General features: G+C 45.0%; 1 protein-coding gene across 2 annotated transcripts; it reads right to left on the minus strand.

Annotated features, from left to right (window-relative positions):
* Nucleotides 1-2,201: 2,201 nt before the first annotated feature.
* On the minus strand, nt 2,202-15,439 carry med14 (mediator complex subunit 14). Of its 2 annotated transcripts, XM_035522974.1 has the most exons (30): nt 15,078-15,439; nt 14,372-14,398; nt 14,075-14,180; nt 13,637-13,810; nt 13,255-13,384; nt 13,011-13,139; nt 12,792-12,899; nt 11,812-11,944; nt 11,563-11,713; nt 11,259-11,370; nt 11,015-11,140; nt 10,076-10,154; nt 9,803-9,962; nt 9,453-9,647; nt 9,192-9,326; nt 9,013-9,089; nt 8,665-8,825; nt 8,395-8,541; nt 8,147-8,238; nt 7,866-8,018; nt 7,401-7,670; nt 6,872-7,106; nt 6,361-6,486; nt 5,314-5,490; nt 4,968-5,206; nt 3,715-3,894; nt 3,365-3,472; nt 3,067-3,192; nt 2,768-2,957; nt 2,202-2,663 (listed from the first exon to the last, which is right to left on the minus strand). In XM_035522974.1, exons 1-30 carry the CDS (start codon nt 15,245-15,247, stop codon nt 2,590-2,592), a joined length of 4,290 nt encoding a protein of 1,429 aa, XP_035378867.1. In that variant the 5' UTR covers nt 15,248-15,439; the 3' UTR covers nt 2,202-2,589. The 2 variants fall into 2 exon arrangements, with proteins under 2 accessions (XP_035378867.1, XP_026888947.2); XM_027033146.2 differs by lacking the exon at nt 6,361-6,486.
* Nucleotides 15,440-15,942: the final 503 nt, after the last annotated feature.

The raw sequence follows: 15,942 nt of genomic DNA on the forward strand, positions 1-15,942 counted from the left end.
AACAATTTAAAAAATTGTAAACTGTAACAATAGGCCTAGTAAATTAAGTACATTTTATTTAACTATTTTTAAATAAATTATATACATTATATAAAGGAACCCTGAGTAAGGGAGGCAAATAAAACATTTGCTGTTTTTATCTAACATGTAAACTAGGCAACATGCAGCAGATAGCCTACTGTAAATTAGCTGGTGTTATTCTTCCAAGTTTTTCCCCCACAGAATTCAGAGTATCTGAGTCTGGTTTGTGAATAAGACAAATGAAGCTCTGTCTATATGTGCAATTATCAAAAGGGATATCTGGAAGATCGCTATCAAATTGTTCGTGGCAAGGGATCCACTGCAGTCTGTGCATCTACAAGGTTTCTAATAAAGGAATATCAGGAATGAGAAAAGAGGGTGTGTGTGCAGTCACTTGCTCAGTAAGGACATAATGTAGGGTACTGGAGTTGTGGGAAAAAGCCTTTAGGATAGCATATGGTTTTGGTGAGGTTTACCATCTATTAGGAACAAAAGGTACTAATCACCCTGTGAACTTCCACTGCCTGCCTGTACTTTTGATCCCAGCCACTTCATAGCAGTTAACTGTAGAATAAGATTAAATTTATTTTAGATTAATCTCTAAATGTATTTTATAAAACAAACAAAAACACTGTATTTTCCTTGTGTGTACTGACAGGGTTCTATCTTAATGCTGTCCTGGCCGAATGTACTGTGGGATTTCTTCCGTAGAGACAACAAAAGATTTTTGCAACTGGCTGTGGGGTATTTCAGGCTAAAAGGTTATTTAGCAGCTGTGGGGAAGATGTTGAAGGCAGTTTAACTGATGGGGTAGTTGTGGTCAGGGGCCGTGAGGTAGTTGAGTCCTCTCAGCCCGTTACCCCTTAACACAAATTAAACCATACATCCAAATCATCCTTCATCAACTGCACCTACAGCTAAATAATCCCTCAACCCTAACAGCTAAGTAATCCATCAGCTACCCCACACTCAATCACCCTCTACCAAAATTACCTCCACAGAACCTCAATATATATTAAATAAGCCAAACTGGCATCAAAAACTGTCCCCTGATGTAAATAACCCCTCACCCTCAACTACTCCAACAGCTAAATAACCACTCACCCTCAACTACCTTACAGTCAATTACCTCTTAAAAAGATCCACACAGCCCTAACAACTACCCCATTAGCCTAATGGCCATCAATGACAACAACCTCAACAACTAAATACCCCTCATCCATAAATAACCTATTGCCAATCACCCTATCAACTAAAATTACACCCTCCCAGCCCCTCAACAACTTTTCCAAACTGGCCTTAACAACTAACCCCAGTTAAATAACACCTCAACAACTGCCCCATCAGCCTAACAGCCCCCAACCACAACACCTAAATACTCCCCAGCCTCAACAATACCTTAGCCAACTACCCCTCAACCAAAATTAGCCTCCACAGCCAAACAATACATTTAAACAGTACATTTATATTATATTTAAACAGTGTTTAACAACATTTAACAGGATTTACCCAGTTATCAATGTTATTTTTATCTGCTTTGTCAACATAAAGTTGGTTCTCAAACTTTGCCTTTCTAGTTTAAATTGAGATCCCATTTAAAAAACTTAAAAGTTGTAAATGCTTGGGGTTTTTTTTCCTACCATCGGAGAAAACAGCTGATGACAGGTGATATACCCCAATTATTATTTAATTATCAATACTTGGATTTAAAAAACAAAATCTCCATGGTACTCTTCATTAGAAAGTCTTTATTTAGACATGGCTGGGGACTAATAGCATTGAAATGTGTATGAACATCAAGGAGAGTCTTTTTAATTTAATGAAGAGTAGCATATAGATTTTCTGCTTCTTAGGATTTTGTAGCCCAAAACACCTCCCGTTTACATGCTCGTTTCCCTTCCAGTAGCCCTCTCCATGTTGAGGTTTTTCTAAGTACTCAAATTTACTTTGAAAAGCTAATATTAATTCTTGGAGACCAGCATCAGAGGACACAACACATATGGCAACAACATATTTAGAAAGTCTGTCACAATCATACAGTATTCAACGAGACAGATTTAATGAAAGAGATCAGTTATTAAAAAAAAAAAAAAAAATTTAAATAGTGTCATAATAAACAATACATCCTCAATATCCACACAGTACTGATGATATCTTGCATTATAAAAATGAATAAAGTTTTTTTTCCAAAATGCTTTTTTTTTTTTTTTTTTTAAGGCAGACATTAAAATAAAAATAAAAAAACATTTACAGTTGAAGGTCAACAAACCTATTTATCTATTTTGAAACCTTTATTTAGGAAGTGCACTCAAACAAAAATAAATCATCCTCTCTATGAATTTATAGTCGTATGCATGGTACTCTCAACCAACACGTTTTCAAATGTGCTGTCCTTCATTCATTTACATATGTCATTATATGAAACAGAACCAGTGTCCATCATATTTTCTCTCCCTTCTTTGACAGTTTGTACACCTGAAGAAACGTTCATTCGCTTTCGCTGAGAACCATGGCTGTCCATACAGCAAGCCAAGCAAGCTCAGTCCGTAGAAGCCGAACCATGCTCTCTTAAGGCCGTCCACCAGGGTTCAGGGTGAAATTAGCCATGAGTTCATGAACTGAAGCAAATATGGTGCACTCTCCTAAAAGAGAAGATTTCTGCATTACAAACGAACTAACTTATGACAGAAACACAGATGGTGCAACAGAAGCAGGCGCTCGATGAGCCTGGAGCTCAGGGGCTTACCTGGCCGAGCCGGATGGTGCTCGTTAAACCTCCTGAGGATGGAGCTGACCATGAGAGCAGCAGCCCCGGAGGAGCTGTGCTGGCGGGGGATGTCGGCTTGCTGGGTTAGTCCTGTGGCCATGTCATACACAATGGGCACTATGATGCTGATGGGCTCCTGTGGCCCTGCTAGCCGCTGGGTCAGCTGGAGCTGTGGATCAATCATTCGGTTACTCGCGTGTGTCTCTCAGACTACACATGCTACTTCCTGCCTCCTGTGCTGTGAAGCCTGTATGGTTTTACATGAGAAGCGTTCTTACAAAGAAAAGCATCTTGGTCTTCAGCACTACGGCGATGGTTCCTGGAGGAGCGATGGGAGGGGCGCTGGGGGGGATGGTCAGGCAGAACTGCACGTTCCACTTCAGCTGGGCAGCCTGGTCAGGGAACTGCAGGAGCACGGATGAGAAGGGTTACACATATACACACCCACCCACCCACACACCCACCCAGACCCAAATACACCCACCCACTCACCCAAATTCAAAAATACACCCACACACACCCACCCAGACTCAAACACACACACACACAACCCCCTTCACCCATGCTTTTACTCACCAACTCGAGCTTCATAATGCGAACGCAGTCTCTGAGAATGTTGGTGGGAGCTCCTAGTAGCTTTGTAAAAGCATTTAGTGTGTTGTACTTGAACGGTGGACCTGCCACCTGAAAACGGAAGAGCATAAATACAAAAAACAACAACATTTAATTCTTGTTTCTGTTTATTTTACTGTTTTAAAATGCCTTAAACCAAAATTACAGAACATGGAACTGTGACTTGGAATGTGGAACTTCAAAAATGTGTAATACCAAATAAATTAAGTTAACTTTTTTTGTTGTTGTTGTTATAGTCTCTGAAGAGGAAAGTCTACAGCTGGCGTTATCTACTGAAAAAGCTGTTCTTTTACCCTTGTCTCAAAGAACTTCTCCAGAACTTGCAGTTCATCTTGTGACCAGGGACCAGTATTCTCTGGTGTGACCTTCAGCTGCAGAGTCTGGTAGCTCTTCGGGTTCAGAGCCACCCTGCACTTCAACACATCGGTCTTGAACATGATGACGCCCGGCTCGTTGGAGTTCACGATGGTGAGCTGAGACAAGGAAGAAGGCCTGGTGGTTAGAGGAGGGCTACGTACAGAGACAAGAACAGATGGAGCAACTTTTCCCACATCCAGATGAAGTGTGGTAAGGCGATGAAACAAAAATTGTAGAATCAGGGACAATGAAGAGTTGATGTTGTGAATATATGGAAAGAGCCACAGAAAGACAAAGGCCACTCATGGAGGAGTATAACACAGCTGGAACAATTGGCTGGCAAAATGGACCAAGATGAATAATAAAGATCATTAACATGGACTTTATTATCCGTGTTCACCTAAATAACCAGAAATGCAAATTTGTACACTCAACAGGACTGCTGGGGTGATTTCTTATTCTGTTGTTCCACAGAACTTAAAACTGTTCTGGAGCCCAGACGAGACACAGAAACATTCAAAGTGTGGAGAGTTTTCACCCACAGAAGAAAGTACCAGCACAGTGCCACTCAAACAGCAGTCACCTGTCATAGCACCACACTGAATGTGTGTGAATAAAATGAAATGAAAGCATCCATGACATCTCCACTTCCTTGTTGATAGTGCGCAGGAGATGCTAACAGCTAGCCTAACTGATTGATGTTATCCACATTATCAACATATTTTGGAAAACATGTTTCATGTTTTTTGTCCCCCCCCCATTTTCAAAGTAGTATATTAGCAGTTCCATAGATGTAGGCTTTAGTACAGTTTAATTTACCTTTAAGTGATGTCCACAATTACCAACAATATACATACAGTTATAGGTCATTTTTCAGTCAAATGCAAGCTCTGCAGGTTATGGTGTAGCATGATGTGTAAACGATTCAAGTCACTAATTGCCAATATATGGATTCGAAATTAAGCCTGGTGATAAAACATCAGGCTACATTTTGCAACAATATAGCTTTTGCACATTCATCTACCTCCTGTTTTATTGGAACCATCATTTTCAAATGCTCCGGTCATGGGCCTACCTTGAGATATTACTTTAATCATATTTTGACACCTATACGCCAAAACAAAAGGGGTTTTCGTCCAATTAACAGGTTACGCAGTGCTGACGGATTGGAGTATAACGAGACGCTCACGTTGGACTCTAGCTGGATGATCCTCTGCAGGTGTCTCCTCATGATAACGGAGCCCAAAAAGCGCTCCAGCGGGGAGCACAGGTAGCTGCCCGCCAGGCCCGGCACCAGACACATGGTGGGAGAGGGTAGCAGCAGCACGTGCAAGGCATTGTGGGTAAGGATGGTGGGAATTGAGGCGGCCCAGGAGCGCTGAGGTAGCTTACGGGGCGGAGGCATGCTGGTCGGCATCACCTGGGAACCTAGGCGTGTGCAAACACATGTCATGGCAACACTGTTCAATACTAATCAATAACCATGATCAGTACGAAACTCCCAACACGTCATCATCGCTGGTGTGACTACTTACTGGGCCCAGCACGAGGAGAGTGAGAGGCATCCGGAATGGGGGAGTGGAGAGAGGGGTTGCCGGGAGACATGCCGTGGATACGAGGGGAGGGGCCAGAGACCTGTGGAGAGCCAGGCCACGTTCCTGCCCTCTGGCTAGGGGACACCATCGGGTATGGCGAACTGGGGTCCAGAGTGCCTGCAATACAGAGACAGCGCAAGTTGTGCCTTAAATGATCCAACGATTGAACATTCAATTTCATTTTCACAATCGTCGGCTACTGGTGCAAAAATCACAAAGTAAGAGTTAAAAGCACATGATATTTGATATAAACCCTTTACTCTGATTAGGTATTCAGCCAAACCACCACATGGTCTACAATTATATTTTGTCAAATCAGTGATTTTTTTTAAAAAGGTCCCAGATTATGCTCAGCAATTCTCTCGCGCTCTCACACACACACACACACACACACACACACACACACACACACACACACAACCTTTGACTGAGGTGAAATTCATCACCAAAAAGTGTTTGAACACTGAATTGATCATAGATTTTAACAGTAGTCATTCCAAGCAACTGAAAATCTGTCCAATGTAAACTTGATTAACATTAGATAGAACAGAATTCCTTTGACGCTGTTCAGAATGTGCCTCTGGCCTCCTCGTAACACCACGCATGCATAAACTGTCAGGGGTCAGTAAGGTCTCACTCATTGTACCATAAGACACAAACAAACAAACAGACACACACACACACACACACACACAGACACACACAGACACTCACAGACAAAATTAGTAGTGAAAGGCGAACCACCACCAAACACCCATTCAACCTGGAGATCACACCCAGTCAGGGGCCAACAGTGATGTTAGTAAGAAATTCCCACAGAGTGCCCACAGAGCTCTCCATGCAGGAAAAAACAAAAAAAACCAAAAAACCTTCCCCTGCTACAGGCAACAGAACCCTCTTACGGAGTCTGCACGGAGCTGCTCCTCAGTCACTCAGGCTGATCGAGGCCACCACCAGGCTCGGGAACCCGGCCCCTCAGGCACTTACCATGTGGGCTGGCAAAGTTGGAGGTCTGGCCCATAGAAATGCCAAGAGAAGAGGGAGACGGGGTGGGCCCGAAGGGCGAGGGGGCCCGCAGAGCTCCGCTAGGGGAATTGGCTGCGTGGATGTTCCCTGCACACAATCAACTGATCAGTGGCCTCATTGGACAGCTGCTGTCGCTTTCTCCCTCTCTCCCACACACACACACACACACACACACACACACACACACACAATAAAGCCAAAGCAGGACAGCAACTGCAGGCCCCTAGGTTGAGATGGGTGGTCAGGCACATGACAGAGCATACCATGTGCAAGTAGACATGATGACGCGAACACACAGAGGCCAATGACTGCATGCATGCACGCACAGAGACAGGCTAGCCTGCACACAAGAGGGTTCACTTTCTTTCTGTGCCCTACCGTCATGGTGGAATGCCAAGCAAGGGGCACGTGAAGAGAGCGGAGGCCAGTGGTTCACGTGCGAACCGCGTGACGCGCCAGGCGCACGCCCTACCTGGCGACTGCGTCGGCATCACGGAGGGCGACGGGGCCACGTTGCTGTGGTACGGGGCGGGCGGAGACGTGAGAGGAGGGTAAACCCCTTGGCCTCGGATTGGCTGCTGGGGCTGCACGTGGGGCATGAGTGTATCCATGACGTCCACGCCCACCGGCGAGGGAGGGTTGTCGTCCTCATTAACAGAGCGGCGCCGTGCGTCCTGGTTGCTGTCCACAAACATGTTCAAGAATGCCTGCAGACGACAAGGAAGGTTAAGAATTAATAAGGCAACTTCAAGTGAACAGCTTCAGATCACACAGAATTACTGTGTCTAAAAACAAACAAACAAACACCCCCCCCCCCCCGGTAAAAATAGACTCCACATGGCAAAAGACAAAATACAACAGCTAACTCCCTGAACAAAACAAGGAGCAAAATGAATGGCAAAGTGACCAAGGACAGAAAGCTCTTTTTAAGAGCTCACCAGGGCCTTGCATTCTACTAGAAATGGTTTGCTTTATAAAAGTAATGGCCTTTTATTTTGTACCTTCAGCCCAGGAGCAGGATAGAAGCCCTCTACAATCTTGGTGTTGTCGAAGAGACTGTAGGCACCGTCACGGATGGCCACTACGCCTCTGCTCCTGCAGTAGATGTCGATGCAGTACATGTTGCGGAAGGCCAGGCGGATGTGGGTGGGCGACTGGGGCAGGATGGAGAAACACTGATAGGCCGTGTTAGTCCTCTGGGTCAGGCCCAGCATGGGCACAGTGGGCAACTTGTTGATGGCATTCAAAGGGGCCTGTGTGTCTGACAGCACCTGTGAAACATGAAGAGAGAACATGATCTGGAATTAATACCATCTTAATGAACTCTATTAGGGTGCAACTTTTTTTAATACCGCCAGTGATCGATGAAACTGACAGTACTGTAGAGTTAACGGTACAAACTGATTAGGCTCTCCAACTGCAGACCACATAAAACTACAAATCCCAAAAGGATTTCCAGTATGGACCTGTAGAAGCTGCACCACATTGGGGGTTTTGTTGAACATCTCCTGCAGCTGGTGAAGAATGATATTGTGGCAGTTGCTGCACCCCGAGTTAGGCCCAACCGTGCCCAAGGCAAGGTGGAAACGGTGGTTCACAGAGTTCCATTGGATCGTCACCTTCAGAGGGATCATCATACCAAGTGTTACAGGCAGGTCAGCCATGCCGCATACAGAACAACCAATTACCACAGTAATACTGTGGAAGGCGAGTAGCCACTGTATCCGCTGCGCAGATGTATACTTACTGAGCTGCCTTTGGTGTTGCCGTAACACAGAACCAGCTTCCGGTAATTATACAACCGTATTTCAGAGAAAAGTCCCAGATAGGAGGGCATGTCTGCCGAGATAAATTGAAGTTAATTAGATTCAGAGGTTACATGATGTCCACGCTGACCGCTGCAGCTCATATACTTACTACTGAACTGTAATTAATTAATCACAAATAGTACAGGATGATGTACTGTTCACAGAGTAAATATAGTGCCATTCTCACCAGGCAGAGCGCAGGAGAACTCCAGCACACACTCATACAGCTGGCTGATGCTACTCCAGTCATTCAGGAACATCTCCACCACCTTTCTCCCTCCCACAGGCTCCGACAACGGGTTCTCATACGTCAGGTAGACGTGCCGTGTGGACGCTGCACAAACGCACACAGCAAAGCATCAACCATCCAATCACACACCAGGACCCCTTTGTTACGCGAGCGAGATGGGACTGAAATTCCTTTCTAATATGTGTTGAAGTAGGAGGGTAATCTCACCCTGCTCTTTATTCGAGGTGCTGTTGAGGGGGCAGTTGGCAAAGACCAGCTCTGCCACCCAAGTGCGGTTGTTGCGACCCTGCAGTCTGAAGGTGCAGTCCAGCAGAGAGCGCTCCAGAGTCTTCCTCGTCTCCTCGCTGACGCCTTTCGAGGGCGGCACCCTGGGGAAAGAGAGGAGCAGGGTAGGGAAGGGGCTCAATTGTCTGAACACAAACAGAAATCTCTAGGATATCAGGTTCTTTGTAACCTGAGATTCTGATCAGAGCACCATGCAAGGCCATTTCTTTGAGCAGGTTGCGGCCTGAAACCGAAACGCAAGCTCTAGTTGTGAAGTCTGTAGGGTCTTACCTGAGGACGCGAATAGCATGGGTGCAGCCATCTCCTTCAACCTGGACCCCCTGATGAGGGATTTCCATATTGGACAACTAAACGGAGGGAACAACAATTCAGGAATGTGAGAAAATCATGCTCAGATTACATAATATTTCTTAATGTAAAAACTGAAAGGTGATAAAGCAGGCCTGTACCTCACAGCGCAGGCTGATGAGAGGCATGTTGGTGTCGCACATAGCCACCAGGTGGGCCAGCTCTTTATTGAATGCGCACATCTCCCCTGAGCGCTTGGGCTTCTTAGGCTCAATAGCCACCTGCTCTCCTGAAGGCTTAAAAAAAAAAAAAAAAAAAAAAAACAAAAAAAAAAAAAAGCATTGAAAGTCTTTTAATACGCATCAACCTTCACGTGTTCACTCCTACTTCTGTTCTGCGCCCGCGAGCAGACGGCTTCCCACCTTCCGCTTGGCGCCGGGTCGGGCCGCGCGGCCCGAAGAGAGGTCCTGTGCCAGCTCCTCCAGGTTGGGCTTGAACTGCTGCAGCAGCTGGGCGCAGGGCAGCCCCTCCACGCCCTCCAGCTGACTCACGGACAGGAAGTAGTACTTGTACTGCAGCTCTGCGGGGCTGCTGGCCATGTCAAACATTTCAACCACCTGAGGAGAGAAGGGCAGTTAGATCACAGAGGCAAAACAGAAGACAAAGCCCCTGCTTTCAGTGATGATTTAAGCCGGAAAAATAACAGATGTGTAATGGGGGGGGGGGGGGAAACAAAAAACGCAGAAGAATAGAGGGCATGGGGCACGCTTACGATGTAGTACTGCGGCAAGCGGGTGAGCTTGATGAAGAGGCGGTGTTTTGATAGGTTGCCCACTGGGTGAGAGGCAGAATTAGACAAATGCAGAGTATCACTACACAGCGTGGGTAGATGCTTCACGGACTGCCTACACCTCTGCTCACCCAACCAGAACCTATTCAAACAGAAAGGGAGCCTATCGTTAAACATCAACCATGGCTCCATCCTGGTTCGGCATGTGAGGGGAGTACCCTAGCTCGCTTCAAAGTGTGGACAAAGCTCACTTACTTCAGCTGCTGTAACCATGTGATGATGCGCTTCATGTCATCATTGATGGTTTTCTCAATGTCATCCAACATGGACTGATCTGGGTGGGGGGAAAAACGCATTAGCAGGCTGAAAGGCTGTCTAGAGGGTTGAGCAGTAAAGCTATTTATATTATTTTCACAAGGCAAAAATAGTTATAATCAGGAAGTTGAGAAATTCTATACCAGGTCTAAATTTAGATATTTCAGAGTTTCCCATTTGCTTTTTTCTCTCTTTCCCTTTAAATTGTACTATAACTTATGCTATTAGAGAACCAAAGTCTTTTAATGTTATACCCCGGTGTTATACCTGATAGAGCAGGTAGAACAAGGTGCAAGCAACACCAAGGATGTGGGTTCAATTACCAGGGGCGCACACACACACAATCCACAATCATATATACTGATAAAGTTTCTAGGAAAAAGCGTGTCTGGCAAATGCTGAAAATGTAAAAGTTATAGTTTTAACATTGTATACTGTGTGTACATATAACTGGCAACATTTTAGTTCATACAATAGCCATCCCCGTTTATCCAAATGAATTTCTAAAAGTAGACCAACATCTGTCATATCTGCAAATACAGCTGATAGAAGTCAGCTGTGACAAAAGAAAAGCAGGTGTCAGAGGTGGGATGGGAGCATGGCCACCAGGAGTCTGCCGCAGGTTGATAATTCAACCCCTGCTGTGAGAGGACGCTGTAGCCCGATGCAAGGACCCCTGATGAGGGGCATGGGCATATCCCTAAGGGAAAGGGCAGTTGTGTGCCCTTGGAAAAGGGAAAGGGGTCACACACCAGAGGTGAAGGCATAGGGTAACTGCCTTCAGCCTGCGTTACAGCAATTCGTTTAAATAAATAAACAAATACTTCTGGATCAAAAGTATTTTGGATAACTTCTGGATACCTTCTGATGTGACCTTACCAATTCCATACAGCATTGGCTGAAACATTCCCGAGTGCAAGTCGACAAATATGTGAAGACACTCTGATCGCCCACAGGGCTCCAGGATGGGAATGACCAGTGTTGGCAGAGCGGTCTCTATGAATGCTAGAAAGGAAACAAACGCACTGGAGCTATGCATTCATAAATATTCAAACATCCCATTAATAACTGTTCAAAACCATGCCTAAGAGCATGCCTGATGCATGACAGAAGATACTCTTACAATTGTCAGTGGGGTTGCTACTCTTTAGTATGGCTTTGAGTTCCTGTAGCTTCTGATGGGAGCGGGCGTGCACGCTGTCAATCAAAAGCTTTTCCACCGAGAGATGGTCAATCTGCAATCAAAAAAAGACCAAGGCTGACTTTTTTATGCATAACCCGAGTACTGGGTTTTCCCCATGTAGTAAACAATGTAGTTTCAGTCAGCTTCAATGAAAGGTGCAGAGGTTTAACGACAAAGCAAAACGCTGAGATGCAGTGCACTGGAGGAGGCTAAGCTTGGAGAAACTCAGTCCAACAACCCCCACCTTCATGGCTCTTTCCATTAACTTAGAGTCACAGGCTGGCAGTGGGGGCTCATGGAAAATCTGCAATGGCTTCGATCCATCCGTCTCGTCGATCTTGATGCTGACTTTGTGCACAGCCGCTGTGCCTGTCTTACGCCCCAGCACCTGTTGACTTGAGCGGACGAGCAATGTGAGTCACCATCGTGGACAAAACAAACCTCAGAGGCAGGGGAAGACTGCGGCAGAGGAGGCGGGGCTGGCGGCTCTTACTTCCAGACGGCCAGGGTGAGGCACTTGGCGGGAAGGTAGCGTTCCACCTGCACCAGGTCTCCCCAGCGCTCGCGAATCAGCATCAGCGTCTGCGAATGCAGCACCTCCAGCTGCAGCGACAGGCAGAAGGAATCTGACAAGGCCAGTCAAGGACTGTAGAGCCACTGCCCTGGGCCAGAAATAACACTGCAAAACTAACACAGATTAGATTACAACAGTAGTAACTATATGCAAATGTCCACTAATATTTATAAAGCAGATTGGTATTAATTTACCAGTCCGTCAAAGCATGGGCTTTTCCTTTCATCTTCAGAATTGCAATGTTTACCAAATTACCGAAAAACTAGGTTTTAGGAGTTGTGGATAATGACGGTGGAATCATGCCAGTTGCATTTTACATTGGCAAAGGCATATTTCAGAAATGGGTTTTAACTCGGGGAAAAGACTTATGAAGCATCTTCCCCATAGCTTCAATGAGTGAGTGCAGTGTTGTAGAAAGGAAGCCAGCCACACAGCTGACCAAACACAGCTACTGTCTGCACAGATTATCATTCCAGCATCTGAGGCAGCAATCTGACTTGGCGCTCTACTGGCACTGAATTTGCATTCACAAAAAAGCACTACTGTAGTTAGGCTACATTGAGAACATCAACCAGAAGATTTCTCCATTTGAATCCATTTTAAATTTGAATGTAACTACACTGGAAAGGTACAATTTGTGGTGTGCTTTTGAGCCCATTTTTGAGCCCAATGTGCTGCTGAGCCCATTTAATAAATTTAAACAGTGGCTAAGCATCAACCAGAACTTGGTGATGCAACTGCGTGTTGTACTGTGTATGACTATGTATGTGACAAATAAACCGAACTTGAACTTGAACTATATCATGACCTAATACGACACTGTGCTGAATAGTAACAGACTGAAGCAGAGGGGCGAGTTGGCTGATAGCACACAGTAAAGAAAGTAGCTGCGAGGATACGTAAGCAGCTGTACATGTCCTGGAGCGGCTTTTCATCTGCAAACAGGCGGGACTGCACCAGCTCATGGATGTAGTTCACCTGCATGCTGTGCACCAGTGCCCGGCCATCTGTAATGCAAACACATCAGGATGTGTTAGCATCCAGCCGAGCACCTGAAAACAGGAAAAGGATTATGTGGTCAGCATATAAAGCCCATGAAATATATTTATATACACCACCCCCTGTCTCCTTGTCTTCCACCAGGATCTCTAGTTTCAGCAACCTCCAAGGAATGTCCGGATCGTCCCCCATCACCGTTAACGTGGCTTCGAACTCACCCTCTACCCGGAACTTCACCCGCCCATTGGCTACAAAGGCACAGCAAGAAAGAGCAAAAGGCATTCGCATCACATGGCATGAGGGTTTGTCATAATGCCAGGAGAAGCTGTCAGTCATGAAGAGAGGGTGGGGATGAGTACCTACCTACAGTAAGGTTGGCCAGCTGAGGCGGCAGGTCAGTGGTGACAAGTCGATGGCGGAGAATTTGATTCAGCTGGTTCAGAGTGGTCTGCTTCTCTACTTTGGTGATAGGGTCTGGAGGGATTATTTTGTCCTGAAATGAAACACAATTTTAGACAGCTCTGCCGCAACTTAGATGCTGATACACGACTCCAAGGGGGAGAGAAGAAAAAATAAATTCAATTTAAACAAAATTTTTTTTTAAAAATCACACGCTCTGTTGCTTATGGGTAGCCAGCAGTTCTCAGCTGTTCACAAGCCAGCATCTCATCAAAAACAACTTGTAAAATATTATTTAACAAGTGGGTGATGACTCATTTGAGGCGTGGGTTGATCCATCACTTACCCGGATGCATGTGGGAAGACGTGGGTATGATCCAGTGGTCAGAACATCAATGGCAAAAGGGATGGCAAAGCTCGGCAGGCGGGCATGAACCAAGGCATCCCGGGCCAGTGATGCCAGCCGGTCCGCCGTGTCAACAAACAAGAAAGCTTGCTGATCCAGAAATGCAGAAATCATCTAAAACAGAAAGCAGGGTAAGGATCCAGTAGAACCTGCAGTTCTGCTCAGAGGGTCATAAATAACAATACAGTGTACAGGAGCAGCACGCCTTCACGCATCCATTACATCTTCTGAACCAAGTTGGCAGCCCAAAATCTTAAAGCGCACGGATTGACATCTGGCCAACTTCCTAATGCATGCCACTGAACATTCGAGACCGACCAGCTAGAAAATGTTTGTTGCAATTACAAAACAGAAATACAAAGTCTGAGAAAAGCATACCGCACACTTCTCCACTTTTCCAGCATTGCTTGCCCATTTCACAAGCGCAAGGAGCCTTACAAAGAGCTGCCGGGTTCGACTGGCAAACTGGACTATTTCAATTTTCCTGTCAGAAACAGCAGGAATCAGACAGAAATCATCACGACTGACAAAATCATTTCATTTTTCATGAATTCACAAAATGAAAAATGTCTACCATGTTCAAATCATGGAGACCTGAAAAGAATCACATGGAATATGTGGTACTTTAAACACTGGCAAAAAAAAGGCTGAAATACTACTTATTCCTTTACCCACCTTTCCATGTCCGTTTTCCGTGGGAGTCTGTAATGAGAATAAGGATAAGAATGGGAAGTGATGAGAATGGGGAGACAAATATGATACAAATATTTCTCCCTATAAATCAGATATTAGCATCCTATACCATTGTCAGCTGTGAGTCATGATGAATAATTTTGTATTTATTTTTACTGGTATACAGGTACAGGAAAGCAAGGACACTAGAATAGAACCAGTACTGTACACTAAGCAACCTAATTCTAACATCCCACAAGTTGGCTATACATTTCAAAGGCATGCAACTTAACACTAACATATACTCTGTGCAACAGCGGCAGGCAGGTTTAGTTTATGCCACTGGTGAATAGTGGTGCTTTCAGTGGCAGCTACTGGTGTATGTGTGAATGAGGGGTCGAATGATAACTTTGTCACTCCTTGCGCCAATGATACAGCTAGGCTAGCTCAACTTCGTAAAGATAAAACTTTTCAGTCATAAAAACGAAGCACATGAATCTAGCTAAGATAGTTAGTTAAGGATAGGAAAGCCTTAGAGTACAGTAACCTGTATCGCCTCACCGATTCTGATAAAACTGGTTAAACTAACCTAGCTTGCTTAGCATGTTTAGCTGCTATTCAAAACAAGCTAGCTTGCTAGCAGAGCTATCGCTATTCATTGAAGGAAGCCCCAAAAAAGTTAGCTAGCTTGTTACCACAGATTACTTACAGTTCAGCCAACAGCGTTATTTCATGGTAGGTCCGCTGAAGAAGAAACTCAATCAAAACACTCAGACGGACCCCCTGAGTGGCCGGAGCACCGGGAGGAGGCTGCGGGGCAGAGGTTGGACCCCCGACGGGGACCAGTTGGCCATCTGAACCGATCTGCACCGGAGCCATTTTAAACAAGTTGGTGTAGAGGCGTATAAATCAACAACTGGGCGTCCTCCAAACGCGTACTTAAGAACAAGAAGTGATGTATGCTGTTTTTTTCTAACGCTACTGGGTGGGCAAAATACCTCCACCCCATGGAAAGTTCATTTAAACCTGCCAGTGAATTAGCTAGCCGTAAAAATCACCCATCGCTCCTGACCGCCATCATCGCTAAGCAATGTGTGAAGCCAAATACAATCATATTTTTTCCCCATCCGATTTCCGAAGAAATTAATATAAAATAAAAGTTTAAGGTGGAAAAAAGACGTTTTAATGTATGTGTCTCACGAAATGTATGTGTCTCACAATGCAGGCTGCTTATTGCATGCCAGTGCATAAAAACATAAATCATAAATAATAAAAACATAAAACATGCATATTAAATGTAACCTATCAAAACACTATATTAATATCCGGTTAAAAGTAAAGGTGGAACTTTTACTTTGCAGAACAATATCTGGCCATGATATATGACGACATCTCCTGAGTGTTCCGCTACTTATGCTCTGCCTAGCCTTCCTCGTGACGGTCTGTTTACCACCAAGACTCGGATTTCAATCAACTTGATACTGAAATTAGTCAAATATCAGTAATGTCATAAAGCATAATCGAATTTAACGGTGTTTCAGAAACGTTAGGACAGGAGACATCTAGAAGCAGCA

The sequence above is a fragment of the Electrophorus electricus genome, chromosome 25, assembly GCF_013358815.1.
Source record: "Electrophorus electricus isolate fEleEle1 chromosome 25, fEleEle1.pri, whole genome shotgun sequence".
NCBI lineage: Eukaryota > Metazoa > Chordata > Actinopteri > Gymnotiformes > Gymnotidae > Electrophorus > Electrophorus electricus.